We start from the raw sequence: 19,042 nt of genomic DNA, 5'->3' as shown, positions 1-19,042 counted from the left end.
AGAACGCAGGCGAAACGGGCAGCTAATGTTTCTTCATAAATGTAGTTAGTAGTAAACTTTTTTAATAAAACTAAAGCTCGAACAGTGACCGAAATTCAACTAGAATAATTATTGAAGTTTTGAGGAAAACATATATGAATATGTTTTATGTTATATATATTTATAATATATTTAAGGTTTGATTATATATTTTCCGATTTTATTTCCTTTTTTCATTGATGTTAAAAATGCTGATTAATAGCTACGAAATGATAAAAGAGGAAAATCGGTTGACAAACAGAGAAGAAACTGCTTTGTCTTTGCCTATTTATATATAGATAAAAATAAATAGCGGCGCGCAACCGGGCACCTAAGCTCCTGCGGGATCTAAATTGTAAGAAATAGCTCCGTCTACAGACGTTACATCACCGTAAGCGCTTTAATAGGTGTGAGTTTGAAGGTCAACTAAAAACTTGTATATCAAGACGCTATATTTCCTTATAACATTATGTAAACCATACCCACGTTAAACACGAACTTCTGCGGCTTTTATTTCGTATCAATAGACTCCTGGGGTACAGAATAGATTATTTATTCATAATATACTGTTAAAATACATCAATTTATTCTAACTTAACTGTATTTCTACAGGAGATACAATTAAACAATAAGCATGAATCATACGTGATACACAGATCAGGGAAATAGTTAAAGGATGTTTTACCTACTAAAGCTAAACTCAAGCGTATTTGGCTGCAATTAAAGATATTCTTCTTATTATTAAATTCGTGTAATTATTGCAGCAGTTTTTTTATAGTTATATACAATAACAACCTGATTCGGAGATTGTTTTCAGTGAAAATTGAGAATTTTGTTTATTATTTTTACCCTCTCATCTTCTTAATCTGCTAAATTTGTAAGTAAATATAAAGTTAAGAGACTATGTTTATGATAGGCGTAAACTCCTATAGCCTCTTTCCAAAATATTTAAAAAATAATTTTTAAGAATTATTTCTAGTTTAGTTAGTATTTTTGGATAACTTAAATTGGGAAGTTAAAATGTAACTGTTACGTTAGTTTATCTTGGTTAAACTTGGAAAATATAATTTATATAAGTATGCATTTAAAACACATGTGATTACACATGGATACAGGTTTTAATTGAAAGCAAAAGTACTCATATTAAGCCTTTGCCGGGCAGTGGGACGTTAACAAGCTGGTTTTTTTTTAATTTATAATAGTAAATTCCTATACTAATGCTTATAATTTCAAATTTATACCTTTACAATTAAAGCCGAATATAGGAAAAAAATGGTTCACTCTCAAGGCGCTTATGAATGCTATGTTTTACGAGCCTTGTCATATTAACAAAATTAATTAATAATACAGACTGTAAATAACACAATGAATCGTTAATCTAGTTTTTTACATTATCGAGTACCAACAGTTAGAAATGTATTTTATTTTTAATATACCTTACATAAAATCAACATATCCTAATTCCATGCGGTTACCAAATAGAAGTGTATTACAGTGTAGCATTAATTTTTATGCTAAGATTAATTTAGATAATATTCTCGTTCTCTAGACTGCAGCTAAGATTTTGTTGATATAAAAACTCGATGGGATAAACAGGACAGTCAAATTAAGATTACATTTACATACATACGTATTATTGAAACAAAGTTAAATCACAATTCTAATCTATATTGCCGTTATTTGTATTGCCAAATGTCTAGGGATCTCCTACTAAAGTTCTATTCAACGGAAAAGCCACAATATCACACTCGCCATTATCATGTATCTCGGTTTCTAACATCGAAGTAAGATAAACAATAACCTATATCGAAGTTTATTGCTATATGTACATCCATATATGTATATATACTAGAATATTGTAAAGCAATAATCGAATATAAATACATGTTAGTTTCAAGAGCTGACATGGCTCAGTGATTAGAACACGGGAATCATAACCAAAAGATTTCACGCTCAAACGGGCACGGCTTAATTTTCAAGTACTTATTCTATTTATAATTCATCTCGTGATCGGCGATTATCGAAAACGTCGTGAGAAAACTTTCTTGTGGTGGATGAAAGTCTGTTACCCGCAATTGAGCAGCGTGGTGGAACATGCTGAAAGCTTACACGGTGAAATTTTCGGGCTACTACTCACTTTAATAAAAGTAATAACTAAATACTAAAATTTGAAGAAATCAGTAATTTTGTCGCTTCTAGACGGTGCTAGATAAAGCGAGACAAATCTACGTAATGAACGTCGTTGATTCCAAAAGTAACTGATTTAATATTGTAAATACTTAAATTTAGGAGTGAATAATGACATCGTACCTTGTACAAATTTACATTTAAAAAGCATACGTTCAAGCTTGCTTTATACCAATTTTCGTCAAATTTAGTAGTTTTTCCGTGAAATTGTAACAGATTTTAGTATAGATAACACTTCTTCAAAATGGTACGTAACGTACATATTTCTATATAAAATTTTCATTATGAAGTTGACGAATTTCTTAACATCATCAAATATAATTATCTAGCTTATATAGAGATTATATATACTTGTATATAGTTGTAATAACATTAAATACAAATTTGTAGTATCTTGCATTATTATGTATCTTTCTTATATGTATATATAATATATACTTACATATAAATCAGATAGACTAGATCTAAATTTACAAGAGACTGGTTGCCTCTATTAGATGACAAATTCATTGAACTGAAAGATGATCTGTCTATCCATACCAAACTATAAACCTACGTATCATAAACGAACTGCAATTCGTTTTCCACTGTCTGCCCTCATTCGAGACAGTCGAGACAGTCGAACGAAAATAATTCTTTCATTTTATATTAAAATTATTTATAACAAGTCTAACAACTCCTTTAATAAATCAATTGGATAAAATTAGATATTAAAGGAATTATGAAAAACAAAAATAAAACGATTTGTTCACGGTGAGTGTTCTTTATCAAAAATTGAAGAAGATACACTTTAAAATTGTAAAGGAACGTAGCAGTTCTTATGCGCCAGGTTGTCAAGATCGGAAATGATAAAAGACATTTGGATTTCCATCTTTATAAGTGCCGTCAGTGACTAATATTAAAATATATTAATATTTGACCAATGATGTGCTAGCAAATTTTTGAACTTAGACCTTCATAAAAAGCAGAAACGAGCATTTTGAACCAGTATAGTACATATATGTTTTAATATTTCGTTAATTTGAATTATAAAGTTTTTGATCAGTAACATTTTATGTAAATGTTTGAAATTTTCGTAAATAAACATAATTTTCCGCAAAATTAAGGCAAATTGTAATTTCGAGTATTTACTAATTGGCTTAAAAAACTAAGTATATTTAGGTCATGTTTAAACTTACGGAACATGCAAAGAATTAACGAACAAAAGTTGTTTTCATTTAATTCCATAAGACAAGAACGTTTGATTTTTTTAAATATATATGGTTTGGGGTGTAAAGATCAAATATATTCTTCCCGACATACATAAAAATCAGAATTTGTATAAAAAAACTAAAAGAAAATTTTTTTCTTTACATTTATACCTTTATGATTTTGCACTTAAAAAATTAAATGAGTAATTTAAATGAAAAATTAAACGAAGAAGATTTTGTCTTTAGATTTATTGTATTAAGATTAGCTAGTAACGCAGTGGAATTATAATGACTTGTATAAATACAAATGCTAGTTCTTGAGCACTAAGCACGTTCACCTATTTAAACCAATGTATTAATATATAAATATCAATAATTAATTAAGAGCTAGAGACAACAATTAATATTACTTTTTTGTTTTTAGTTAGGACGTTAAGTGAATAATATTTATTTTCTAAGAGTTGTCCTTTGCCCTTAGACATTCATTACCATTGTATGTGATTAAAAGGAATTAAACCTGAGATGTCAACTCTGATTACTCTAACTGGTTCACCCGAAACGATCGCATCCAGCATTTTTTTTTCTTTTTCTTACATGTACGAATCTACGCTAGTTGATTTATAAAATCAATCATTGGCAGTTGTCAAATTCAGATATATACAATTGTTGAGAAGTAATAATATACAGACACTCGTTCGGCTAATTAGCCACCTCTTCTAGACGACCCAATTAAAGATAAATTCAAATATGGAAACATAAGTTGTGTCACAAATGCACTCATAAATATTTATATTTGAAAAATATGATATACAGCCATCATAAAAATAATTGGAAGCACGTAGATATTCATATATTTGGAAAAATATATATATATATATATATATAAGAACAAAAACAAATCAATCAATTTCCTACATGAGCTATTTAAAGATATTACTTAATTTGAAAAAAGAAATGTTTCAATTGTGTAAAGCCGAATCTCAAAGACTTTCACGACCTGGAATTTTAATTGAAAACGGTAAAATATATGACGAATTTACGTCTATAAATGATGTTATTGTATTTCCAAGTCTATTATTTTCGAAACTTCAAAGACAAGGTAACAATAGCGAAATAGCAGATATATTGTAAGAACTGCGCTAAGAAATCTTACTTCGAATACTGACGACATTAGAAGGTCGACAAGTGACAATGAACATGAACATTTTAAGAAGTCTTGGAATTATAGCACCATATGCTGAAATAGGGGACAATAGGTTAATTTGTTGCTTAAATCGAAATTGAGAAGATGATACGTCGAAAGTGTTATTCCTCTATGACAATTTTCCCTTTTGACTATAAAATTGTTGGAGAGATGTTGTTGAATAGGGTTCTTGAAGGATCATATTTAACGGTACGAGGAGTAATTTGCATATTTTAATACATTGCCCCATGAAATAACTTGTTCTATAAAGCTAGTATTGTTATTTAGAACAAAGCTTTTAGCTATCAACCCTCATATCATATTTGGATTTTCAAATATAATAACATGCCAATTATGACAAATACTAGGTTTAAAGTATCTAATGCCTTTTCACTTCGTCAGAATGTATATGTATTTATGCAAGATCTATATGACATGTTTATTTAGTAAGAATTCAAAAGTGTTTTATACAACTTTGTTTTAGGTTAACAAATGATTTTTAATGGAATATGAATATACACTCTTAATGTGCTGTGACGTAAGCCTTATAAGAAATTAAACAAATGAAATGTGTACCTACGTTATGCTGTCAAAGGAATAATTCTATAAAAATACTCATATTTATGACCAAGATTGAGAACTGTTTACGAATACTAAATCATGTCATATTTTTTCACACACAGATAGATCAAATTAGACTAGCTGTGGCTCGAACGTAGGCAAAGAAAAATTCGTGGAGTCGACGTTGGAGAGGCTGGAACATCCATTCACAATATGACCAGTGCAATTTTATTTTATTTTATTTTTGACATAGAGAATGCTTTATGCTTGTGTTTTACATACATCTCGTGACAATCTCGAAGCGAATCGATAGAGAGGGGTGAAGAAAAATATTGTGAACATCTTCATGAATCGGAAAAAAGGCAAAAATAAAATGCCGTATTTATAAAAGTTAAGTACTTTTAGAATTCGTGACTTTAAGTGAAGTAAATACTTTTAGAATTGGTACAACAATTAAGTATAAAACAAAATAACCAAACAGTGTTTTCATCAAACACAAAACTTATATCAATATCCCAATATTATTATTATAAAGCGTGGTTATAGCAATTGATAAGTATTATGCAATATTAAAATCAGCTATAGCTACCAGACTAATTTAAGATAATGAGTTATCAATACATTCACAGCAAAATTATTAGATTACAATCTTTAATTATAAGAATCTTCTTGGTTTGTGACTTGAGTTTCTATACCATTAGTCCGATTGCGATGAAACTTTTGGTATCTTATTGTGCGTAAGCCAGCGACTATTTCTACAGGGTCAAAGGTTACATCGGGTACTTTTATTAAAAATAAATTAAGGGACTAACAATACACCAAAAACATGAACCATGTTTGGTTATAAAAATCGATGTCCCATTAAATGATGATGATGTCGTCCTGGCCGATTATGTGAGATCAATCTCAAGTGAGACCAGCCATCTACGGAGGACATATTATTGTGCGCAAACAAAGGTGCACTCTCTATTCCCTCACTTTCATAGTCCAATCTGACACGACCGGAAGGATTCCATGCGCAGGACCAAGGGCTTCACGTGCTTTCCAAGGCACGAGTGTATTCCAATTTCGACTTCAGGGTGAAGTCGAAATTGGAATTAAGTACACTTTACTTTATTGAGAAATTCTATAGAAAAGCCCAATAACTATTTATCGGTCAGGTCGACCTGAGCTTTGAACCCAGGATCTCGAGAACTGCGACTTCGTATAGCAACTTGAACAATGAGGCAGTCCCCATCAAATAGAATTAGAGTAAATTAACTATCTTATAATGATATTTTTTTGTATATTGTTATAATGATATTACTTCTATAAGAAAAGAACGAAAACTGCGTACATGAGTAATGACACTATACTTCTTTATTTCATTAACGTATTAATGAAATTAAAATATTTTATAGCGACATCGTATAGAATAAATTATTATAGTTAGTTATATACACTGTTATATATACTTGGTGTTAGGGTTTCGTGCAAGCCTGTCTGTGTAGGTGCTACCTTGAGTAGGTAGCACCTACACAGACAGGCTTGCGATACTTAGTGAGTACTTGAGTGAACTGATGTAACTGTAGGCACAAGGGACATAACATTTTAGCGGCCAAGGTTGGTGGCGCATTGGTGTGAATTGCTTACTGTGCTGATCACTTGTTATCAGTTGGCCCATTTGACCGTCCGCCTACCTATTACATAAAAAAGACGATCAAAAGCCACTGCGGGGTAACGGCGGAAGATTATGAGCGAAGAGGTACCTGTAGTATCCGTCGCGATCGGCGCGGGAGGGGTGCGGGCGCTCGGCGAGGCGGTGCGGCAGTGGCAGCGTGGACGAGCGGCTGCCCGCACCCGAGCACTGCGACGCGGGGCCTGGGGGACATTTTAGTGATCGCCTACTTTGTTTTGAACATTATGAATACATTACTATATAGAGACTAGCGTTACTATACAATTTACAAAGCCTGGTATTGATTACCATTGACCATTAACGGATATTTCACAAAACGTCCTATATACACAAAGAACCAATCCTGTTTACCGTTATGTGTATCAACTAGCATTTATGCTGTTGGAGAAGACATACTACATGAAAAAAATACCTGGATATCCCAGAAAACTGTTATATTCACCATCTTTTGTGTCAACTACAATTTATTTTGATGGAGAAAACTTGGCTTACTATATAGGTAATTAGTAAGTAGGTTTCCTAAAGCCATTTCTGTCAAACGGATTTCGTTGCATTACACATACATATAAAGAAAAGTAAGATACAAAAATTGGTACTTTTGTATCTTACTACGTATAATAATAGTAATACTAACGTCGACGTGGTGGGTACGGACTTCGCTGATTCGAAGGCGGCATATTGTCGCTGTATTCTAGACCAGAAAGAGAACCATGTTAATCAATGCAATTGCGTTTCTTTTAAATTAAAAGTGTGTACTTATTATTTAAGAGTATATACCCAATATGTGAAAGTTCAGATAAAAGTGCATATCTTCAAGTGCTTAGCGATATCCAATAATCCCATAACATAGCATTAGCTCTAATATACGAGTACTAAGAGAATCACGTCAATAAGTGTCATGCCTCTTCGTCTTTTGCAAGTTATCTATTCAAAGTGCAACTTTTGTACTTAGCACATAAATTTGGATATCTCACCCAAATCCTCCATACTCTGGCTCAAGAGAGCTTCGAATGTATGTAGGCTATAACTCTCGGCGTCCATACCCTTGGCGAGCGTATTGCGGAGGTGCATCTCATACTCGAGCAGCAGCCGCGATGTCGGCGACCCGGGGGCCGGCGTCGCGCTGGACTGCGACGCCTGGCGCGACAGGCACGGCTTTTGCTGTTGACAGACACACCTTTGTAAGGATTTCATACATTACAAGCTCTTAACCTTTTGAAATATCGTTTGATATACAGATGTAATACTAAGAAGAATAAAGAAAACCAATTTTATTTGGACAACATTATTATTTTTTCATATTGTAATACTACATAAATATGAATTTACATATTAGGCTAAGATACATACTGCCTAAAAAAATGTTTTGCTATTAACGTAACCTGTACTTTGTTTAGATAGAAATAACACGTATTGTATATATACATAGGTTGCGGTATCATAATATGAACGAGAATAATATTGTACAATATACTCACTCCGTGGTGATGTTGCCTAGGGTCTCGGTCGCGGCGCTGGCACGGCTCCTGGTCGGAGTTCCCATTGGAAGACGAAGGCGTCGTCGCGTAGCACTGGTTATCGAACATGACGTTATCAGACGGCGGCGACAGGTCACGCTCGCCGCCACCCAGCTCCAGGTAAAGGCCACGGCCCGGGTAGCCGCTCGGGGCTGCGCCCACGCCCACGCCTCGGCTACGAGATATAAGCATTTAATTACAAGTTTCCTACTAATAATTACATTCGTTTTTTGACGAATTTGTAAAGACCTTCATTTCTCACGATAAACATAGCAGGGTTGATAGTTTTAGTAGTATGTTTTGTATATAAATGCGTACCTTACGTCATGCTCTTTTTTGTGAAATTGGTCTAGTTGTAGACACTACTTCTAGATAGTCTAGTGTAGGCATTAACTACAGAGCTTATACCCTGTAGTACAGTAAAGGGTATAAGCTATGTACTAGACTACAAGGTCTGAATAAATAAAAAATAATAATAAATATTGGACAACATCACATATATTACTCTGATCCCAATGTAAGTAGCTTATGGAAAATCAGAAGTACCACTAACACCCAGACCCAAGATAACATAGAAAACTAATGAACTTTTTCTACTTTGACTCGGCCGGGAATCGAACCCGGGACCTCAGAGTGGCGTGGCCATGAATACTGGCGTACACACTATTAGACCACGGAGGTCGTCATAAGTGAATATTGTTTAGTATATTAGTTTAACATAAATTTTATGTGCAAATATCAATTCGTCGGCTTTAAGCTTATATTATAACCTTTTATAAATTATCTTTTTATGTTATTAATTCGATACCAAATAATAATATTTTTACTGAGTGTATTTTAAAGCATTTGTTAATTATTTATACATAAGTATATATCACCTAGCCGAAGAATACCGTTGTGAGCCCTGTCGGCTATTGTTGTTGACGACGTGAGCGTAGTGTCCATGGTGCATGTGCTGTGGGTGACGATGGCCATGAGACCCACATGTCGGTGGGCACGGTCCGGCACCGCCGTATCGACGGCGGCCCATCTCCGGCGAGGTCACTGGGCTTTCCGTTGACGGCATTGGCTTCAGCATTCGTTTCAGTGTGCTCGAATCTAAATTGGGAATATTATTTAAATTTACTATTGTATCAATCAAATATTAAACTCATGAATGACTCGAAGAAGATTTCTTATTATTCCTATTAAAAATATTTATTTAATAATAGAAATATAATATAATATCATGGATTATTTTCTTTTCAAAATAAATATTATCATTAAACTACAGAGGATCGAATAAAACTGTTTGTACTTTGTTATTTGCTTCAGCCAAATTCAAGTCATATAATTTTTTTTTATATATATTATAATCAAAACCTAAATACACACGTAGGGCTGTTTTCAAAACTATTTCACAATTATTATTGAAATATTCAACATAAAGATAAATGTGCCAATTTTAAGGCTCTAAAGTTAAATAGAATTCGTAGAAAAGTAAGTCAACCACTCAACTCAAACAAAAATACAACAATATAAAGTATTACTACTTGGCTACTGCCAAAAATATAAATTAAAAAGATTAATAGAATATAGCTAAAATTTTGGTAAATTAATTTTATAGTGTGACTGTAATGAATATTAGTGTAATGCGATTTTTTTATACAAAGTGTATCGATAGAAATATATTCAGTCACAGTATTTATAGATCATGTTTTAAAGCCTACATAATTAAGGTATTATACGTAAATATCTATATTATTAAGAGAATAAAGAAAATATGATAAAATGTTTTTTTTTTTATATATTTTATTAAATTTCATATAATTGGTTTCATGACACCCAACGATAGTTAATTTACGGTAAGACGTTTTCGGAGTAGTCCTCGGCGGTCACATAGTGACTGATAGTAGTAATTTATTCAAGTAGAATTATTTACATATCGTTCGATTCGAACTTAAATGAACAACCGCCGATTATAATAATTTCATTTATACTACTTAAGGCAAATAAAATAATTCGACAAAATGATTTACATATTAGCAGTTTTTTAAAGGCAAGAAGCATTAATATGCATAAAATAATCTCTTAACATCCCACAGCTGGGCAAAGGCCACCTTTTACTCTTGAGGCTTGTAAATTATTTCACCAAGATGCTCCGATGTGGTTGGGTTAACTCAAGTACAGTTTCGTACTCAAGTACATGACAGCCTGGTAGAACTTGCCTAGGTTATAACAGGCAGGCTCGGTTAAGATTCACGTGTACAAACCACTGGGTCACCTCGGCTCTCAATAACCAAAACATGACCAAATGACATTTGTAAATAAACAGCCGAGTATATACCGACTAACGCGGTACATTGGATTGCGGTTAATGGTGCACGAGGTTTGAGGTTAATGCCTGACGTTAGATCGATAGCTAGACTAGGAATGACATAATATGACTACATTTCCGATGTAATAAATATTTTAGACGTGTAAAGATGAATGAGAAATTAAAGACATCGATTTTTCACATGGAAACGCAAACCCTGGTAGGTTATTATTTATAGATTTCATTTCATACGATATGTAAGAATTCTCGCTAGGTTTTAAATATTAATAAAAAATGATTGTTAGGGCCATCTTCGACATACAGCAATAAGGCATTCTAGGTCAGTTTTCCTTGATATATTATAAGTGTGCAATCATCTGAATACTCAGTGAAGATAATAATCAAGACTATATCATTTCGCTACTTTTATATATACGATATGGCATACGATGAAATTTCACGTCATGACCTGTTCATGATACCAACAATTGTAATGCGTTTTGAAAGTAATTTATTGCCAAACTAATGGAGGTAAAAAAATAAATATCTGTGATGATGTTTCGAACAGTATTTATAAATGGTTCCACGAGACGTAGTACAACAAATTCACCTAGGTTTTGGTTTTGTGGCCTATTCTCATCTTAACCTAAGTATGGAAAACCATTGAGTACACATTTGTAATCTACATCAATACAAGGTAAAAATCTTATACAAAATTTAACGATTGTTGGCAATAGATTGAAGAAATCTGCATCTTACTTTAGTAGGAAAAATTTTATCGTGAATTCTTATATTTTCGGCTAGTTTTAACAGCATTTTTGAATGTCAAAAGTTTTTATCTTTGTCGTTTTAGGTACATTAACTACAAAGATAAAAAAATAGGTTTAAAAACAAAAACATAACTACAAATTATTTAGTCATGTATTTTTTTGTAAAGTCACAAATTATCAGGTTTCGTTAAAAAGTTTTTCAAATAAATAATGATTAAATTAAAAATCCTGTAAAATGATTAGCCCCGTCTTCATAGTGCAAATTCAAAAAATTCAAAAAATTCAAAAATAATATAATATAACACATTGAGGAAAAATTATACAAAAAATGACTACTTAGGTTATTTGGAAATGGATTCGTTAACGTTATTGTCAATATTGAGTACTGAAATAAATAGATAAATTTAACGCTATTATAGAGAACTTATCTAGTAGTTAGTAGGTCGATAAACGGACATATTTTATTTTAGAGGCATGGTATTCTATAAAACCTAAAATAATAAATAAGCTTAATACAAAATTAAAATTAACTTAATAATAGGCTACTAGGATTTTTTTAATTCAGCAAAGCCCAGTGCCCATTAGTTGAAAGAAACGCCGTAGTAAATGTCCTTTCATGCCCCGGTAGCTTAGTTAATAAAACAGGATTTAACCACTTTTGGTGCGAATGAAAAAAGTCTTACCCATATTCATATCCTCTGTGCTCTTAGACTTTGTACGTCGCGATCCGGACGTATTGTTATTGATAACGTTGTGGTTGTGCATAGTATGTTCTCTATGCCGGTCTTGTTCTCGAGACTGTAAAGCAGAATAATGAAAGATATATATAATAGTTTACCAGTCAATTTAATTGGTATTTAGGATAAATATTAAATATTAATAGCTATTACGTTTTACTTGGCTTTATACAAGCCCGCCTGGGTAGATACCAACCACTCATCAGATATTCTACCACTATAGCAATACTTAGAGTTTTTGTATTCTGATCTGAAGGGTGAAGTGCCAATATAACTAGAGGCACAAGGGACATAACATCTTAGCTACGAGGTTGGTGACGCATTGGTGTGATGTAATGAATGGTTATTATTTCTTATACCGTCAATGTGGTGGTGACCACCCTCAGGTGGCCCATTTACCCATCCGGCAAAAAATAAAGACATCTATTAAAACTCAGATTTTCATGATGTTATGACACGGCTCCACAAATTGTTTTTGTTTTATAGTTGTATAATTCGCTAGCAGGTATAAAAACGGTCGACCCTGTTCTTTTTAGAACTCTATCGCAATCTTAGGTATCTTACTCTATGATAGAAAATATTAGCGAATTTAGGAAACTATTCGAATAACTTTATCCATGAAAAATACATATGTTGAATCGGGATACAAATAAAAATTTCCGTCGAGAACTTTTCACTTGACTAGTGAGACATTTACACTGTTATTAAGTACTATACAATTATTCAAAGGTTGTTCTCAAAAAGGTGACAGCGCGCAAATATTATTATTATTAATTTATTTAAAGTGTTTCCAAAATGTAAGAACAGCATAGTTGCAATAACTTATAAAATGCTGCTTATTAAAAAAACGTTAGAGTAATCCGTTTATCTAGTGTAGATTAGGAAGTAAGTTTCAGAAAATGTATCACTTAAAACATCAAATTAGTCTTGCATCAATCTTTATACTACTACCAGATTGCCTATTATTACATATTAATAATCGATAGAAATAGAAAACTGAACTATCAAATACATAATACAAAAAATTTGGTTGTTTAATGCATCATTGGTAAACATTGTTTCATTTTAATTTTGATTCAAGAACAAACATGTCTCAGATATTTACGAAAAAATACCAATAGCTTCGCTTAAACAGGATTGAACACGTGTGGAATGATCCTGCTACAGTGTACATGTACATGTACACGGTGCCGAAACCGTGAACCATGCAGAAAATATTCATTTTCTTCTTTAAATAAGCAACGCAGTATTATTTGCGAAGCGTTACTTAACATTTAAACATTTCTGACACTACTTTAAGTGCCTTTTAGGTATATTTAACATATTTAAAGCGAGAATAGCACCGTCTAAAAGTAATATTATTTAACTAACTCAGATTAGGAGATTGATTTTTTTAAACAGAAAATACTTTTGCAGTATATAAGAAATAAGAAACTTCACTTCACAAGTCAGGGGTAAGCTCACAAAACCGTATTGTTGCCATTTGTCAAAATGGATGCATATTCATGTCAAAATTTTACTGATAATTGCATTGTTTTTTTTTCTGGTAAGTTTTTATGATACTTAATTTTTAACAAAAGCAATAAAAACAAACACTCACAGACTCGTTTCCATCGCCGTAATCGACGCTCTTAGGCATGTGTTGCAGATGATCTTTGGAGCGTGTGGAGGTACCAGAAGACTTAGAAGAAGTCAGTGTGCCTCCTGCTTGAACGCCTTCTGATTTAAGATCTTGACCATGCTGAGTTGTCTGGCCATTGTTTGTTTGAGATTCTTCGTTGGTCTGAAATATATAAAAAAGCTTTTACTATGTGTGAAGTATGAAATAGTGAGAATTACATTCAACACTGGCGAGAGAGATATATTATATAAAAGAAATAATAAAACACCGCGTCGACAGTTTTTTATACTTTATTTTAAAAATTAAATTAATAACTTAATTTTAATAATAAGAAGTAGTTTATATTTCTACATGCTATGAGATAAACGCACATAATCTTTACGTTAATTTTGGAACAATTATGTGCGTTGTGATAAATTAAATTTCCTCTTGCATGAATTTTATTAAAATATCGTTTAAATAAACACCGATTACTCATCTGAATACTTGATGTATTAATTAACAATAGTATACAAAAAGCACCTTTCGTTATAGTTTTGTTTTTTTACAAAAATGTAGTAAATTTATTATACTAATGTTTATTCATGATTTCAGCACCCAAATGATTGGTCCTTTTGATGCTGAATAATAACAAACATGTTTTGGGAATCGGTCTGGTGGAACTAATTTAAAATTTAGTTGTAATAATTGACTCATACCAACTAATAAGGTTTTATTAAACAAAAGCATATAAAAAACGTGCCTTCACAGAAATACTTTGAACATAAAATATAACATTGTTTAATATTATTAATTGATGTTATACGTTAACTGGCACAACATTCCATATAAACAGTAAGCAATACGATCAATGAACTCACATTTGTGCCATGTGTGCCTACAGAAGCAGTAACGGTCTTTGGAGCAGTTGAGGTGTTAGTCGTCATGGTCGAGGTCTCCTGTGATTTTGGAGGACGTGTAGGTGGCTGAGTATCAGTTTGCCGAGCAGCCGCTGCAGGAACAAAGGTCGAATAATAAAAACAATGTTTGTATAACACACAACATAACTATAAGGAGGTATAATATTATAATTAAGCTATCTGTGAATTATAAATAGATGATTATAATTATAAATAAAAAATATATCATAATAAAATAATAAACAATTGTGGAATGGAATGGATTTAAAAACAAATAATCATTATTATTTGTTTTTAAATCCATCAATATAATCTTGTATTGGACAGAATTCCTTATTAAATTAATCAGAAGAAATTACGTTTAGGTGGCGCTTGATTGGCGGGTTGAGAGCTGGTGACGTTGTCATAGAGCGAGGTAGAAGAGGTTGCGGCTGCAACCTTGTCGGAGCGGCCGGCGGCACTCGCTCCCGCATCTGTTTCAATGGCACGTGTAGTTGTACGCGGCAGAGTAGACGAGCCTATTCCAAAAGAACACAGGATTCTTGATTGTCAAACTTTTCTAATATTGTACAGTTTGACTTTAAATTTTACATATCAATACTGAAAGTAAACTTTCAGAGATGTTAATAGGCTTTTTTGTGACTAATGGCACAATATTTTTATTGGACCTGCAAATGCTGGAGACAGAACGTAAGTCAAGATATTTTGTGTTACGAATTCTTATTTCAGTATTTTTTTTTTTAATTTAAATTGATTAGAGATTAGACGATAACAATAACTGTCAATATTTAAAACAAAATGCAAAGAGAGCAAAGTCATGATTAATTAATAATCGGACTAAATTTTGAATGCCGATTGATCTTCTATTGCGTCATCGACTACTATGATAGTAGTCGATTTCTTACTATGATAGTAGTCTATTCTCGCTGACTGATGTCAGCGAGAATTCAACTACAGCCGAACATTCAATCCGAATTGAATCAGCGTTACTGAAATTTGAGGATAATCATGTCAATCAAATGCTATCAAAATAATTAATATTTGTGTGAATAATATTGTGTATTTTCTAAAAAGCTCTAAACCTCAAAGAATCTTAATATTTGTGGAATTTATTTAGCCGTTAAGAACCGGCTGAGAAAATCTCAGGTCTTCAAACATATTTGAACCGAAATTAATATCTATATTGAATAAAAACTGACATTAACAACAAATATTTATTGTTCTACCTATCATAATCATCATAAATCATATCAATAAAAAAAAAGACATTTCGTATTACTGCATCAGCCGTGTCGCTAAAAAGATCCATTTCTGGTTATTCATGTCTATCATTAAAACAACTAAACAAATATGCTAATTTTTAACGACATACTTCTACGTTTGTATATGTTTATACGAGACTCCAGAATTATCAATTCAAGATACATCTGGATGAAGTCGATTATACCCACTCGCATAAAATATTACAACATCATTTCTAATTTTAAATTCTTACTGTCTGTGCGCGGTTACTGGAATAATAAACGAAAATAAAAATATGCATATCGACTACAGCTTTCGGCTTGTATAATAATTATTATGTATAATATGTTTTTTTCTCACAATGAACAAGTGTTTCCCTATTAGTGCATCCTTATTAGGAAATCTAACGATTCCCAGGGATGATTTACCTATTCTCGTGTACTTGAAATTCTTTATAACAGTAATCCTTTTATTATTTAAGATTGACAATCGATAGACATGTAATAAATATTATATCACAATTCCGCCACCAGGCATGGGAACTAAGACGTTATGTCCCTTGTGCTTGAAATTACACTGGCTCAATAGCCCTTTGAATCGGAACACAACAATACTAGGTACTGCTGTTTGGTAGTAGAATATGTGATCAGTAGGTCGTACGTGCCTAGAAGCTCGCCCTACCAAAAAGTAAATTAAATAAAAAATAATTCATCTTGCGATGTCACTTTTACTCACGGTATCGTGGATCTTGGGCCCTTAACCTGGCATACTGTTCTTGAGTCATGCAGGTGCATTGTGGTTCGCGGCCGTAGGTTAGACTGTAAAAGGTAAGCATATAATTATTATATATATATTTTTTTTTAATTAGTTATTATTAAAAATAAGTATCTTATTCATGGTTGTTTCAACAAATCTTAAAACTGTCCGTTAGATTTATATTATAAAGCTTATCTGGTTTTTAGTTACCTTGATCGATTTGGACTGGCCGGTGTAGATACTGGTTTCCTCTTGGTTTTGAATTTCTGTTTACTGCCCGGTGGCTCCAACTTGAGGCTGTAGCTCGATGAAGCCTTACGTGAGAATTTGAATGACGGTGACTAAAAGCATAAAACGGCAGCAGTTCGTTAACCGTTTTTATTTTATGTTTAATCTACTTTTTACATTACCCACGCTTAATACGTGAACTGACAAAGCAAATTTTTCAATATCAAAAGTTTTCGAAGTGGAAAAATGAATTACTTAAATCAAGATGGAGTTTTAGTGTATTGTTTTCATGAGTGACGTTTCAAAATCTAAAAGCAAATTACAAACACAGTTTCCTTATATCACCTGTACTAATTCGCAAATCCTCTTTTTGTATAGACATATAAAACGTATCGTATAATATCAATAGTAGTAAGTCTTTAATAAAATTGTCTTCTTTTTAATATCCGTTTCTTAGTAGTCTTTAAAACAACTTACGCAACATTCTCTGAATTGTTTAGCGTCGATGGGAGAAGTGAAGTTAAGACCCCATGTGTCGTTGGTCATTGGATCTTTCCAGTAGACGAAGCATTCTGAAGCCTGGCCGATGCGAGTGCCTGAAAGAAATTATAAAACTATTTAATACTATTTATTCAAATATATTTAAATATTTACAGTGACGTAATATTTAAATGATTCATATTTGTACTTAAATAATAATATGACATTCCAAATTTTATTTAGAAATAAATCTTAAGTGTGTTTTAAATCGTAAATGTCGATTTTATATTCCAAGACGCTACGTTGTGCTCCAGATACCGTTAAAACGATCTATACACGTCGAAATGAATGAATTATAAATAGTTACGAAGTAAGAGTAGGTTTAAATCAATAACGCACTTCAATGATTACACAGAGTGAAGCTAGAGAGATACAGAGATAACGTTAAATCGCTTGATTACAAGACTTTCGAATTAATAATAACTTCCAGCGTACAAAAGGAAATACTAGATTCAATATTCAGTTTCACGTATATGTGAATTTCGGTCAATTATACCATCTAGTGTAAATTTAAAACTAGGTTACAGCGGCCGCCATTGCTACTTTTGGATTTGCTCGTAAAAGTCACTACTGTGTAGTTTAAAACAAAACATTTGGATCAATTTAAAATTTATCAAAATGTTAATGAGATTTTAAAAACAGTTTTTTTTTAACCCAAAACTATAAATATATAATTTTACGTGTATCATATTTATGAATATATTATTATCGAATTAATATTAATAATCAATAATTATTAAATTATTCATGAAAATATTAAATATGTAAATATCTTATTTATATATATTGAAATATATATATATATATATATATATATATATATATATATATATATATATATATATAGTGCAAACATACCAGGTTGCAGTAGTCTGACGTCGAGAATTTTGTCGACTTGCGAATTGTAAGCAGTGATGTGAAACACGCACTCGGGCGAATCTTGTATGCAGGTGATGTTCACTGGCACCAAGTCCTCGGAAACCTGCTGCCATTTTACGGTGCCGGCGCCGCTTGCTGATACGTGAAATACTTCGGCCCATAGTCTGAAAGTTTAACATTTACATTTGTTCGAATCTTATAAAACAGAAAAAATGAGGCGACTGTTTTTTTTTTAAATAACTTAAATGTAGACGTCGGCGGCTAATGTCAAAGCTAACTAACAACGCAAGACATATTAAAGTACTCTAATGTAGAAGTATGTAGAAGTGAACATCCGTGAAGTCTCTTCCTCAATTGTCATAGTCTAATTGCATGGCAATCCAACACAACCAGAGAGGGACACGTGAATGACTAACGCAACGGCGTAACATACCTTTCGTGGCACAAAAGTTTAACAGTAAACTATCTGTTAACTCCGGGCTATCAAATTATTTTGGACATAAAAATCTTATAGTTCATTTTTTTTTTGTTGAATTTGGATTTGAGGCTAGAATATCAGGATTCGGGAATCGTCAATAGATTTTGTAAAAAAAATTAAGCAGGACTAAAACTTACGCAATAAGCAAGTCATTACACAATCATTATTTTATATTCTTGTATGAACCAAATGTCTCCACTGGGATTACGTGCTCATCGCATGGGTTACTCTATAAATATTTTATTACTGAACATGCACATGA

At 32.3% G+C, this 19,042-nt stretch overlaps 1 protein-coding gene across 10 annotated transcripts in view; it reads right to left on the bottom strand.

The window, feature by feature from the left end:
- Nucleotides 1-19,042, bottom strand: part of LOC125063932 — an 81,412-nt gene that overhangs the window by 60,227 nt on the left and 2,143 nt on the right. For 6 of the 10 annotated variants that reach the window (XM_047670649.1, XM_047670641.1, XM_047670646.1 and 3 more), the window contains exons 3-15: nucleotides 18,282-18,466; nucleotides 17,361-17,479; nucleotides 16,866-16,996; nucleotides 16,635-16,717; nucleotides 15,017-15,175; nucleotides 14,619-14,749; nucleotides 13,738-13,920; nucleotides 12,084-12,198; nucleotides 9,213-9,432; nucleotides 8,296-8,509; nucleotides 7,792-7,978; nucleotides 7,452-7,508; nucleotides 6,888-6,999 (exon numbers count right to left, since the gene is read on the bottom strand). In XM_047670649.1, the coding sequence (XP_047526605.1) occupies nucleotides 6,888-6,999; nucleotides 7,452-7,508; nucleotides 7,792-7,978; nucleotides 8,296-8,509; nucleotides 9,213-9,432; nucleotides 12,084-12,198; nucleotides 13,738-13,920; nucleotides 14,619-14,749; nucleotides 15,017-15,175; nucleotides 16,635-16,717; nucleotides 16,866-16,996; nucleotides 17,361-17,479; nucleotides 18,282-18,466 (1,896 nt within the window). The remainder of the gene's footprint in view (nucleotides 1-6,887; nucleotides 7,000-7,451; nucleotides 7,509-7,791; nucleotides 7,979-8,295; nucleotides 8,510-9,212; nucleotides 9,433-12,083; nucleotides 12,199-13,737; nucleotides 13,921-14,618; nucleotides 14,750-15,016; nucleotides 15,176-16,634; nucleotides 16,718-16,865; nucleotides 16,997-17,360; nucleotides 17,480-18,281; nucleotides 18,467-19,042) is intronic. The other 4 variants (XM_047670653.1, XM_047670644.1, XM_047670648.1 and 1 more) reach the window with 3 other exon arrangements.

This window comes from Vanessa atalanta, chromosome 5 (assembly GCF_905147765.1).
Source record: "Vanessa atalanta chromosome 5, ilVanAtal1.2, whole genome shotgun sequence".
In the NCBI taxonomy this organism is placed as follows: domain Eukaryota; kingdom Metazoa; phylum Arthropoda; class Insecta; order Lepidoptera; family Nymphalidae; genus Vanessa; species Vanessa atalanta.
The sequence above is the reverse complement of the archived record's forward strand: the minus strand, read 5'-3'. Positions and strand labels throughout refer to the sequence as shown.